This window comes from Marmota monax, unplaced genomic scaffold (assembly GCF_021218885.2).
Source record: "Marmota monax isolate L192 unplaced genomic scaffold, Marmota_monax_Labrador192_F-V1.1 WCK01_AAM20220418_F8-fsc00018, whole genome shotgun sequence".
NCBI classification, from domain to species: domain Eukaryota; kingdom Metazoa; phylum Chordata; class Mammalia; order Rodentia; family Sciuridae; genus Marmota; species Marmota monax.
The window spans coordinates 2,753,829-2,765,848 of record NW_026692201.1 but is presented as its reverse complement, the minus strand read 5'-3'; the positions used below and the strand labels follow the sequence as shown (position 1 = coordinate 2,765,848).

Below are 12,020 nucleotides of genomic sequence, written 5' to 3'. Positions count from 1 at the left end.
GATGTGGCTATGTCACTGTAGTATGCTGATTTTAAGTCCTTTGGTTATAAGCCAATGAGTGGGATAACTGGGGCAAATGGTGGTTCCATTCCAAGTTTTCTAAGGAATCTACATACTGCTTTCCAGAGTGGTTGAACCAATTTGCAGTCCTATCAGCAATTTATGAGTGAACCTTTTTTCCCCATATCCTCACCAACATTTATTGTTACTTATATTCTTGATAATTGCCATTCTGACTGGAGTGAGATAGAATCTTAGTGTAGTTTTAATTTGCATTTCTCCAATTGCTAAAGATGTTGAATATTTTTTTCACATATTTTTTCACATTTGTATTTCTTTTCAGTGAAGTGCCTGTTTAGTTCCTTTGCCCATTTATTGATTGGGTTATTTGTGGGTTTAGTTATTGTTGTTATTGTTTTGTGTGTGTGTGTTAAGTTTTTTGAGTTCTTTGTATATTCTGGAGGTTAGTGATCTATCTGAGGTACAGGTGGTAAAGATTTTCTCCGATTCTTTAGGCTTTCTGTTCATATTCTTGATTGTTTCCTTTGCTGTGGAGAAGCTTTTTAGTTTGATGCCATCCCATTTATTGATTCTTGATTTTACTTCTTGTGCTTCAGGAGTCCTATTGAGGAAGTGTGTTCCTGAGCCTATATGATGAAGAGTTGGGCCTACTTTTTCTTCTAGTAGGCACAGGGTTTCTGGTCTAGCCCTAATGCCTAGGTCTTTGATCCACTTTGAGTTAAGTTTTGTGCAGGGTGAGAGATGGGGGTTCAATTTTAATCTACTAATATGGATTTCTAGTTCTCCTAGAATTATTTGTTAAAGAGACTATCTTTTCCCCAATGTCTGTTTATGGAAATTTTGCTTTTAGTATCTTCTGCACTTCTGTTCCAATATGAACTTGCTCCCCACTTCTGTTCTGTCCTTGTCACCTGCCACTTCTTGGCTCTCTCATGTTGAATCCTCTTGCTCTCCATCCCAGGCTTCCTCCTTCCTGGGACATCACTTTATTGGGTTGTATGTATGTATAAAGTATATCTCCAGGATTTTTCATGAGAAGAGATGATGTGAAAGTAAATTTTTTTCTGGATTACTTGAAATGCCTTTTAAAATCTCATTTAATCATTTTTTGCTACTATGATACTCCTTTACAGCTATTTTTTTAGAATTTTTTTTTTATCTTTCCAAAGTTTTAAAGGGTTTGTTTCTTCTGCTTTCAAGGGTTGTGCTGAGAAGTCTAATTCTGTTCTGATTCCTGATCTTTTGTTGGCGACCTATTTTCACCCTGGGAGCTTTTCTGTCCTATCTTTTTTATTCCTATTATCTGAATTTTATAACAAGCCTTTATGTGATCTTTTATTAAAATTATTTTTACCAGTTATTCATTAGGCTCTTTCAACTTGGAGGCATATTCCTTCAAGTTCTGAGAAATAGTCTTTTTCTTTTCATTTTCTTTCAAAGAAATAATTCCTTCTTTTCAGTTGTGCCTTCCTGGAACTGATCTGGTTGGAAGTTGGATCTCTTGAATCCTCTGATTTTTCTGTTTTCCTCCTATTTACATTTACTCACATTTTTGTCCTGTTTCATGGGAGATTCTATTTTCTCCTTTTTAAAATATTTTTTCTTTTAACATTTTTTTATTAGTTGTCAATGGGCCTTTATTTTATTCATTTATATGTGGTGCTGAGAATCAAACCTAGGACCTCAACCTCACATGTGATAGGCAAACACTCTACCTCTTGAGTCACAACCCCAGCCCTTTATTTTCTCTTGAACATCCTGCTGTTCTGTGAATTTAAAAAAATCACTACCATAATTTTAATTTCTAAGACATTTTCCTTGTTTCTTAGGGGTCAGTGTTTTACAGAATCTTATTTTGTTGCTGAAAATTCTCTTAAATATTTCTTTGAAGATTAATAATTATGATTTTGGGAAATTTTCTTTTCCTTTCCACATTCCTGAGTTGTGTTCTGGACTTTTCCAGTTGGATTTGTCTCTGTGTTTATTTTAGGCTTCCTCTGCCATGTTCCATAGTATACTTACCATTTGTACAAGAGATGTGTGCATGTAGAACAATGCCTGGAATTTAACAAGTACTAAATGCATTTTTTGGTCATTTTAAAGGTTTTCCGCATGCCTGGATATTTATAGATCACCTTGAAGTACCTTAAAAAATAAGTGTAAGTATTGAGACTTTACAGGAGAAAATGATGAAAACATAAACCACCTTAGTGTTCTGAGAAATCTAAGAAGTTTTTCAGTTCAAAATATATAAACCTTCATCTGTTTTGATCAGTTTTGAAAAGTAGCCTGAATAATACATTAGAAATAATGGAAAAACTGCTTAAGTTTGTAAACTACTGACATTTCACATGTATCATTTTAAGTTGGAGAAAATTCAGGTTTGCCTTTACAGGAGCAGTTCTCACTAACTCACATCCTGATGTACTTGGTAGCTCAGGAATTACTAATAATTTGTGGCCTATTTTATGTGTGGGACCCCCAATAATTTGAGCAAATATGTGGTTGTGTGCTCTGCTGTGAACGTCATCCAGTGTTGTGGGAGATTTGAGGTCTGCCACCTAGTTCACATGCCTCAGTAGACAAATAAGGACATGGAAGTTCACTATATGGTTACCCAAGATCCAATAATAGTAGCATCTCATTTGGGAGAAGCCTGGTTATGCAATTCTAGCTTTGTTACATCTTTAGGTTGATTCTGCTAAAAGAACAAGGATCAAACAAAATGAGATTTTAAGGTCTTTTCTAAGTATAAAAATTCAAAGTTAATGATTTCCTATGAGTCTAACCACAGTAGATAGAATTTTTGAGCCAAATATTCACAACTCATTCATTTATTTGACAATATATATTGTTGGAACTAGCTGTACTATTTTATTTCTTAAATGTTACTTTATTTATATATTTATTTATTTATTTATTTATTTATTGGTACCAGCAATTGAACCCAGGGGCGTTTAACCACTGAACCACATTCCCAACTCTTTTTATTTTTCATTTTGAGACAGAGTCTCACTAGGTTGCTTGCAGTCTCACTTAGTTGCTGAGGCTGACTTTGAAACTGTGATCCTCCTGCCTCAGCCTCCCAAGCCACTGGGATTACAGGGGTGTACCACTGCACCTGTCTTAAATGTTACTTTTAAATTTTAAATGAATTCAAACTTAAAAGGCCAAAATTCCAAAACAACTTTCTCAATTTATTGCTAAGGGAAAATACACCCAGGATATAAAATAAGTTATTTTCAGAATCACCTAGAAGGTATTATGGTAATTTCTAGGCAATAGCAAGGACTATACCTGAATCAATATCATTTTTATCGTAGCTATAAACTCAAATGAACCATATTCATTTTATCCACTATTTGTGTATCTTTCTAAATAGATAGAAGCCTATAGACACCCTTGCCAATGACTTGTCATACAGTTGCCTTAAAGTTGATACAAACATGTTCAGCATCAGAAGGAAGCCTATCATTTATCACCACAGTGTCCCATTTATATCAGATATATAGAAGCTACACTGTTGGAATAGCAGAGAAGCCTTTATAATATTATAGTCCAAATGTATGGAAGGCTATTGATTTTAAAATGTTATCATGGAAAATTTCAAACATACAAAAGCAGAATAATTTAATGAATCCCATCTACCTACACTGAACTTAACAATCACCAACTTGCAGCCAGTCTTGGATGGATGTCCTTTTCCATATCTTTCATACTGAGTTATCTTTAAGTGAATCCAGGGCATCCTTTAATTTCACCCAAAAATACTTCAGTATTTTTCTCTAAAAGTTATGACTTGCTTTTTAAACATCTCCACAATATTGTTACCATATCTAAAATGATATTGATAATTGCTACTTAAATCATGCTGTCAGTACTTGTCTTTGATAGTTTCATAAATGCCTTTTCCCCTTAGCTTCTTTAAATTAGGATCCAAATAATTTCATACATTGTATTTGGTTGCCATCTCTCTTAAGACTCTTCTAATGTTCTCTTTTCTTTAATCTTATAATTTATGTGCAGAAAAGACCACATTGTTCATTTGTTGAAAAGACCAGGTTGTTTGTTTTTTTTTCTAAAAATATTCCTATACTCTGGACTTTTCTGGTTGCATTCCCACGGTTTCATTTAACGGATTCTTCTGCTCCTTAGTTCCTATAAACTGGTAGTTGGGAACAGAGATTGGATGCAATGCAAGCTTTATTTTTCTGACATGAAAATATCTCCATGGATGGTATTGTATATTTCCTATTGCATCCTATCATGTGACACACAATGTCTGTTCCTCTCTTTAAGATGTTAACATTGATCCCTGGGTTCAGATGTTGTCAGCCTGATCTGTTATAAAGTTTCCCATCAGCTTCTGTCTTAATAGTTTCAGCAGCCATTGATAATTATTGCCCTGGTCTCCTATAGACATTATGTACAGGGTTATGAGCTTGTAAATTTGGAAAACTTCACCTATTTCCACTTTTCACCCCTAATTTATTCTAGCATCAATTATTTACTTTTTTTTCTCTTAGTCTATAATGGACTTATAATTCTCTATGACCTGGTCTCCAAAGGGTGTTATATGGACACAATACTATAAGGTACACTATTGAGAAAAGGCTTCCTGAGTGGGGAGTATGCCTCATAGTATCTGTTTTCTTCCTCTGAGGGATTATAATATACATGAACCTATTCAAGTTCTGAACAATTTGTCAAATAAGAAGCTTGACTTATCTGGAGTTTCACCAACTTATTTGATCACTGTTTTCTTTTATTATGAATGCTTATTGGTATCCTGCTTAGAAAAACACTTTGAAATGTGCTTCAAGGATAAGGTGAAAAACGTTCCCCTGGGACTTGCTGATTTTGAGGTCATAGTGACTTAATGATGGCACCTTTTTACTGGCAATCACTGAGAGAAACATGAATGTGAGAGCCATCAAAGTTCAGGTGGCAGATTCATGTATTTCACTGTTTTTTGTTAATAAAATTTCATCTTCATTGTATTGATTGCTTCAGTTTCTTTGTTTCTTTTCAGCTTTACTTATATAACCAATATAGAATATTCCAAATATGTTAATTATGAAGGAAATAAAGTCCAACTGTCACAATCACAACTTAAAAAAATTATAACACAATTTGCTTTATTGACAAATTTGTATGTGCACATACCACACACACACACACACACACACACACGCTCCAAAGCACATTTCAGTGATTTTATTTCAGGTGTAATATTGGTACACGAGGAATAGAAAGGGAAATCATAAAGCTAATTTGGATATTTTTTGCTTCAGATATCAAGTCCAGATTGGTTTTCATGCTAGAGGCTCACATCCTGTTTGTGGCTGTCTATGGAAAATTGAGTTGAACAAAATTAGGGACAGAGACCAATTTTCCTTTGCTCTGAAGATACCTCAAGCTCTCTACAATAAAAGTTTTCCACTAGATGGAAAATATTGTTCATTAATGCTCCTGAGAAAAAACAGTGATTGCCAGTAATGCCATCAGGAAATGATTTTTCAATGTTTCAGAGTGTAAGCATGAATCAATCACTAAATAGGGAATACAACTTATTTTGCAGAGTTGGAACATTAACAATAAAATCATGGGTATTTGAGGTACAGTTATTCTAGGAAAGTGTGAATTTTGATTTTAGGAATGTGCATGAGGAATATAGTCATGAGAAGTACAAGTTAGAGCACTTGATTAAAATAAACAAGGGCAGAGCCAAGGCTGGGAAGGAATGAGGTTCTGTTCTGTGACCCCCGTTGAAAAGGATGGAATGGGATGAGACGTGAGGGGCTTGAATGGTGCGTCATCAGTGATTTTGACAGTAGACTAAACATGCTCTAGTGCTGGACTTCTGGGTTCCTGGCCATTGGGTACACTGTTGGGCTAAATTCAGACTTTGGCAGTTGATGTTTATGATGAAAATTACACAGTGATTTTGAGTTTAAATAAAATTTTCATTTAAAAATGAAAATGATCATGATTTTACATGTGTTTCTGTTCAGAAGAAGGCCAAGACTACATTAATTTAATGTTTTTACATTATAGACGATCCTTTCCTGCTTTCACAAACTTGTTCTTTATGAAAGTTGCTCTGAGGTTTAGCAAGAGGAGAGATCCAGTGTAGATTTTAAGTGTGGATGTTATTTTCAACTCATTAGTTGGCCTTCCAAATTCTATCTTTTGAGGATTGTGTGTGGGCTTTCCTCAAATATGTTGGAAAAACCAAAGATAGAGGGGTGGAAAAATGTCTGACTGCTACCATAAAAACATTATTTTAAGTACAGCTTCAGGTAATGAATTTGATTGCACTTCCTGAGTGAAAAAGGTAGGAAAACACATTTTTTTTAACTTCAGTTTGTTACTTGATAAATCAATGTGCCAAAGCACACATGTAAAAATTCACATGCTATGTGACAAGTTTGAGTGGCCTTCGTGATGATTTCAGTTCAATCCTTCATGAGCTGATGTTCAGAGGGTATGTGACTTGTCCAGGTTTTTTTATTCCACCTTGTCGTTTGGGAGATCTCATTTGCTTCATAGTTTAGGGGTAATTTTATCCATTCTAAATATGACACACAATTGTATTTCACACATGGAGGCTTAGACTGGTCTTTAAAAGCAGCCAGTTATCGAGTTGGCTCAAAAGAATAATAATGATGAGCTGATGGGAGGGTGACTGACTCTCTTCCCTGTTACTTAGAATTTCCAATACTGAGTGAGCAAAGTCTGAAGATGATAAATACAAATGTCAACAAACAGGCTTTCACTAGGGGATAAAGATCAGGAGACTTAGGGAATTGTCCCTGATTATCAGTCCTCTACGCATGCATGTCCCTTGGCAGCTTGGGTATTTTTTTGCTCCATGTATCCCCAAGAGAAAGCAGCCATGCCAACTAGAATGTAAATAGCTGTAATTTAAAAAACTGCATCAGGAGACTAACTTAGACCCCACAGTGGTCCTCATAAATATGAGGGTGGAAATTTCTTGTGGAGGATGAAATTTTAGTCTGTGAACAGAACCCTCACTATGAAGCAGAAAAATCCCTGAAACAAGATTTTACTTTTCCACTTGCTATAGCCAGGTTTTGGGTTTTTCTTATGTGCGTTAGTCTATTTGTCCTTATTTTAAACTTAATAATACTCATTCTGTTTCATTTCCAGAGATATGGTTAGGATCAAATTAGTTCTGTTATGTCAAGAGAGACAGTGTTGGTTCTTTGCAGTCTGAAGTTTTGTTTCATTATAATAGTATTCAATTTTTAGTGGACCAAAATTATGATTGAATTAATACTTCTCTGTTAATTAAAAATAAACCATTCTATTTTTATCTCCTATTAACAGGCATTTTGATCATAAATGGAATTGGATGATTAATTTTACGCCCCAAGAATCCTGCTTTTGGGATCAGCAATGTTTAATTTTCACAAATGTTTCTTTCAGCTTGGGGTTCTATGTGATGAGAGGACTCTCTAGGGTAAAACGTGTAGAAAAAGGTGGCTGGCCCTGAGAAGCACACTGTTGCTGTGCTGGAGTTCTTTCAGGGTTGAAATGGAGTAAAAAAGCCAGAAATCATGGAACGGTTTCCAATTTCAAAGACAGACTGTCTGACCTTGCCTGCATAGTTCAGGTAGAAACCAAGAAGGGACACAGAGAAGGAAATTGAGTTCCTGTCCAGGTGACGCACAACCACAACAACATCCAGCAATATATCTGAAATTACAACATGGGCCATTCTACCGTCAGGCTCAACAAGTTCTTGTTAGAAATGTTTTCTACTATACTTTTGTTCTAATTTGAAAGCATTCGATTAACTCTCTGCATTCACACACACACACACACACACACACACACAGTTTCCCCACCCCACCATTCCTTCTTGGTCCTCTATCTTCCTAAGTTCAAGCCTGCAATTTAATTTAAGGTAATACTTTCTATTATGCATTTGGTTCCCTGGCTTGTTCTTTGGACAAGTCTCTTGAGGCCATTAAAGGGACTTCCTAGGTTCTCAGGCCCATCAGTGTTCGGGACCTTTTGCTACATGTTTCACCTCCAGAGGAAGGAAATTTACATGGATTAATGGCTTCCCGTGTGCCTGGCATTGTCACACTTGTCAGCAGTCACCTCCCAGATCCTTGTTCAACAGATGATTTTTCCTTCTCAATGTAATATTTCTTGTCCCTGGCTGAATTCTCTTTTGAAGAGAAGGCTGTGACTGGAACAGCTTGGGTGTCTGCTCACTCTGCTACATAGAAGTTTTGAGAGTTTTTTTCTTCCTTTGAAGTTGTATGGTATTAACATGAGCAGTTTAACTGGGACTTTATATTTAGAATGGCTTCATTCAATGGCTGGAGAAAAAAATGGAGCGTGTGAATGTGTGTCATGGCCACCGACAGGCATACTCTGTCTGCCAATGGGTAAAAATGATGGGGATCATTCTAGATTGATATGCTCTGATAGTGAAATCTGTTGGGGATATTTGTGTTTGCCTGATTAAGTGGACAAGGTTCCTAGTTCTGTAATAACTGTTGTCAATTTTGAGAGGCTCATGATGTCTTTTGCTTTTGTATTTTTTTCTCTTTTTTCCTTTTTGGTAAGTGACGGTTCAAAAATGTAGAACTTTGGGGAGGGCAAGTATTAAACATCCAGGTTCTCTTAACTCAGAAAAGATGCACAAGCCATTTCTGGCACACTGAGAAATGAGAACCCTGAGACTCTGGAACTGCTAAGCAAGTGTCTTCACAGGTCACGGTCCTCTGAATGGAGAGCTAACTGCGTGATGTCCTGCTTAGAGTTTAGCCTGAGGACAGCTTCTGCAGTCAGAGAGGGTCCTGGATAAATGGTGGCAGTTAGAAACCTCCTCTGTAGTTGTTTTACCTGTTGTTTTTGAGTTATTGGCATTTGAGGTAAAGATTTGGTATCAGGGGCAGGAGAATCAAGTCACCTCATTTAGGTGGATTTTTTTTCTTTGTGCCTGTGGGTATGTAAAAAGTCAGTGTCGAGTCAGGGCCAGGGCTGGCCTAAGCCTTTGAGCATGCTGTGGAGGGCAGCCTCCCTTCCTCCTTTCCTCTCCTTCGGGGCGCAGTTCAGCTTTTGGCACTGCTTCTCGGGGGTTCTGTGTCTACTTCCTGTGGCCCTGGTTGGCCCGACTCCATTGGCTCAGCCTCCTATTGGAAATTCGGTAATCAAAGAAATGATGGATAGCAAAGGCCACCACCTCCCCTAAGATAGATCCTTGTGGGGACAGGTCTGCTGTTAATTTCTGCTAAGCCTTGTGGACTCCCTTACTAGCAAACAAAGATCTGTGTCAGGAGGGTAAAAGTCACAAGCATTTTTTTTGTCATTAGAATGCTAACAGGTCTGATTCCATCCAGATAATAGATGCTTTGAATAAGATGTGGCAAGAGTTAGAATGGCCTCTGGTTAAGGGGCCTCAGGGTAGTTCACCCTCTCTGCCCACCTGGATTTCCATGCCTACTCTACTTTTGGTTCCAACAGAAGCTGGTTATTTGTAATATTGCCATATGGCTGTGCCTCAGGGAGGATGGTTAATAGAAGAAGGGCAGTGAAAATGATTTGCAGCAAGTGTCTTCCTTCAAATCAATCATCTCCCCTTTAAACCACACTATTAAAGGGTTTTACCAGAAAGGGGCAGGGGCAGTGCCCTGCTGTTGCTAGGTAACCAGAAAGGGGGGAGGGTGTTCAATCCCAGCCATAGTTGATATTGGCTTGATTTTCTTCAAGAATCTGTGTACTCTTGCTATGGATTCTGTGTAGTGTTAACAGATCTGAGCAATGGTAAGGCCTGAGGGTCTCCCTTGTTCCTCGACTTCTTTCTCCCCACACCATGCCCATACCAGTGAAGTCCCATGTACTTTGTGATTTGAATACTGAGGTCATTCCTTATCTTTGAGGTATTCTGAGGAAAGGTGCTTTGTGGATACAAATATGGTTTACTACATGTCACTGGACTATATTTGTGTTTTCAAGTCCTGGACCCGTTAATAAAGTCGGGGTGGGTGACCTCTTCTCAGAGGTAGTCATGACTTAACAGCTGTGAATAGTAACCTCTTCGTTTCCCATGACGGTGGATTTTGTAAAGGTGATTTGTAGCCACGGAGATATTTCTGCACACAATACAATATCTCTTAATGATACAGACAAAATCATTAGATATCTGTTATGTTCCTTTCTGCCCGGGTTCTGCCTTTCTCTCTGTGGCTGACTTGCCTGGGTGTGGCGCTTCCTAATCTTTGAGATCTAGTTTCATGTGCTTTGTGTCCCAAGCTGGCTGTCCTGTAACCTGTGCTATCTGTCTGTTTCAGATCTGGACACCTCCCGAACTGAGTCCCCAACCCCACAGGACACAAATCCACACTACCATCAGCCACAGACATTTATAGCAGAAGCAAACTTAAATCTACAGACAATGGCCAGACAAGATGGGGAAGTTGGAAATGGAGCTGAAGAAAATATTTTTTACCTCTAATTGTGTGTCATTATTTTTTCAAACAAGCAACAGACAAAACCACTGGCACTTCTGACTTGTGTGTATGATTGTGCCCATATTGCTTTATGAATATTTACCATTTCATGCAAGTTGATTTTTTTGCATGAGTCTAATAATTAAGTTATTGAAAACAGTTCTGTTTGTATAATCTTTAACTTATCACACCTACTTTCAACTTTCTGGAGGAGAAACTAACTTGAATAAGCAGAGTATATTAAAATTGTTTTGACTTTAAAATTCCACATCGCATTTTTTGCACAATCATCCGGATTTTTGAAATGTCCTTTAAGATCAGGATAAAGCAACTTGGATTTAAAAAGTAATGTTCATAAGGAGTAAACTTTCACTGTCACAGCAGTGGCTTATTAAGACTGGCCTCAGTGCCCATGAAGGCAGGAGAGTCTATGGGAAGGGCTTTGTCTCAGCTAGCTTGTATGTGTTCATTTCTTTTTGGAACATCAAAGGTGGAGATCTGTCTTTATTACCATTCAACCAATGTGTCACACCTGTTCTGACTCGGTGACCACTGTGCCAGGGACATAGTCTGAACGTGCCTAGGACCTAAGCCACATGCTCTGTGACATATTTTATTGGTCCTGATACTGATAGGGTTTCAAGCCACAGTTCAGCAGCATCTTTCAGCCCAGCTCAGACACCTATGCCTGGACATTTTGATACAAATAGTAAAACCCTTTCATCTATCAGCTAGCCTGTCCCTGGGGCACTTGGAGCACCAATGACTACTACTCTCTGGAAGGGACACTTCTCTTCAGTTCTTTAAAGACAGAAATGACTCACTCTTGATGAGATGTGCTGCCAGATAGTCTTTTCCATAGAGGACAACTGGGACATCTTGCTTTCTGAGTACTATGGGTCTCTGTGAGAAAATAACCAGGAAATATTTTTATTTTGTTCTTCAGAAATATTTGTATATGTTTTGGTCAGTGTCAATAAATGTCTTTTATCTCCATATTTCACTCTGTAATTTTAATATTCATTACAAGACCGTAGTAAAACACACATTTCACACACATATAAATCTCTCCTTATGAATAGTGAAAATAAATCAAAACTATTAAATTCATCAGAATTATAACATTTCCAGGAAGATGTGATGGAAAGGGAAGAAGAATTGACTCAGGTCCTGATTTTGTTTTTCCTACTTAAAGTTATTAGTTGTATATCTAGATCATGTTTTTACTTCAGAAGTCAAATCTTTAAGTTTTTTAGAGAAGCTTTTCTGGGGAATATTCTGACACATTGCTTCTGACCATTTTTGTTACATTTTGTCTATTAAAAAGTTCAGTGGCTGTGCTTTACTGAGAATGGCCATAGCTTATTAAAATTCTAGTCAATCACTCCATCTCCAAGCTAAATTCCCCATTTTTCCCCCTTAGTTCTATGAATTAAACCCAGGGGCATTTTACCCCTGAGCTACATCCTCAGCACCCCCACTTTTTCTTTTTCTTTTTGAGACAGG

The 12,020-nt window shown here is 37.3% G+C and overlaps 1 protein-coding gene across 4 annotated transcripts in view; it reads left to right on the top strand.

Moving 5' to 3' along the window:
* The window catches only part of Arhgef28 (Rho guanine nucleotide exchange factor 28), a 299,305-nt gene extending 287,793 nt beyond the window's left edge, over window positions 1-11,512 (top strand). For all 4 annotated transcript variants that reach the window (XM_058574125.1, XM_046427126.2, XM_046427118.2 and 1 more), the window contains one exon: window positions 10,356-11,512. In XM_058574125.1, the coding sequence (XP_058430108.1) occupies window positions 10,356-10,519 (164 nt within the window). In that variant the 3' untranslated portion in view covers window positions 10,520-11,512. The remainder of the gene's footprint in view (window positions 1-10,355) is intronic.
* Window positions 11,513-12,020: the final 508 nt, after the last annotated feature.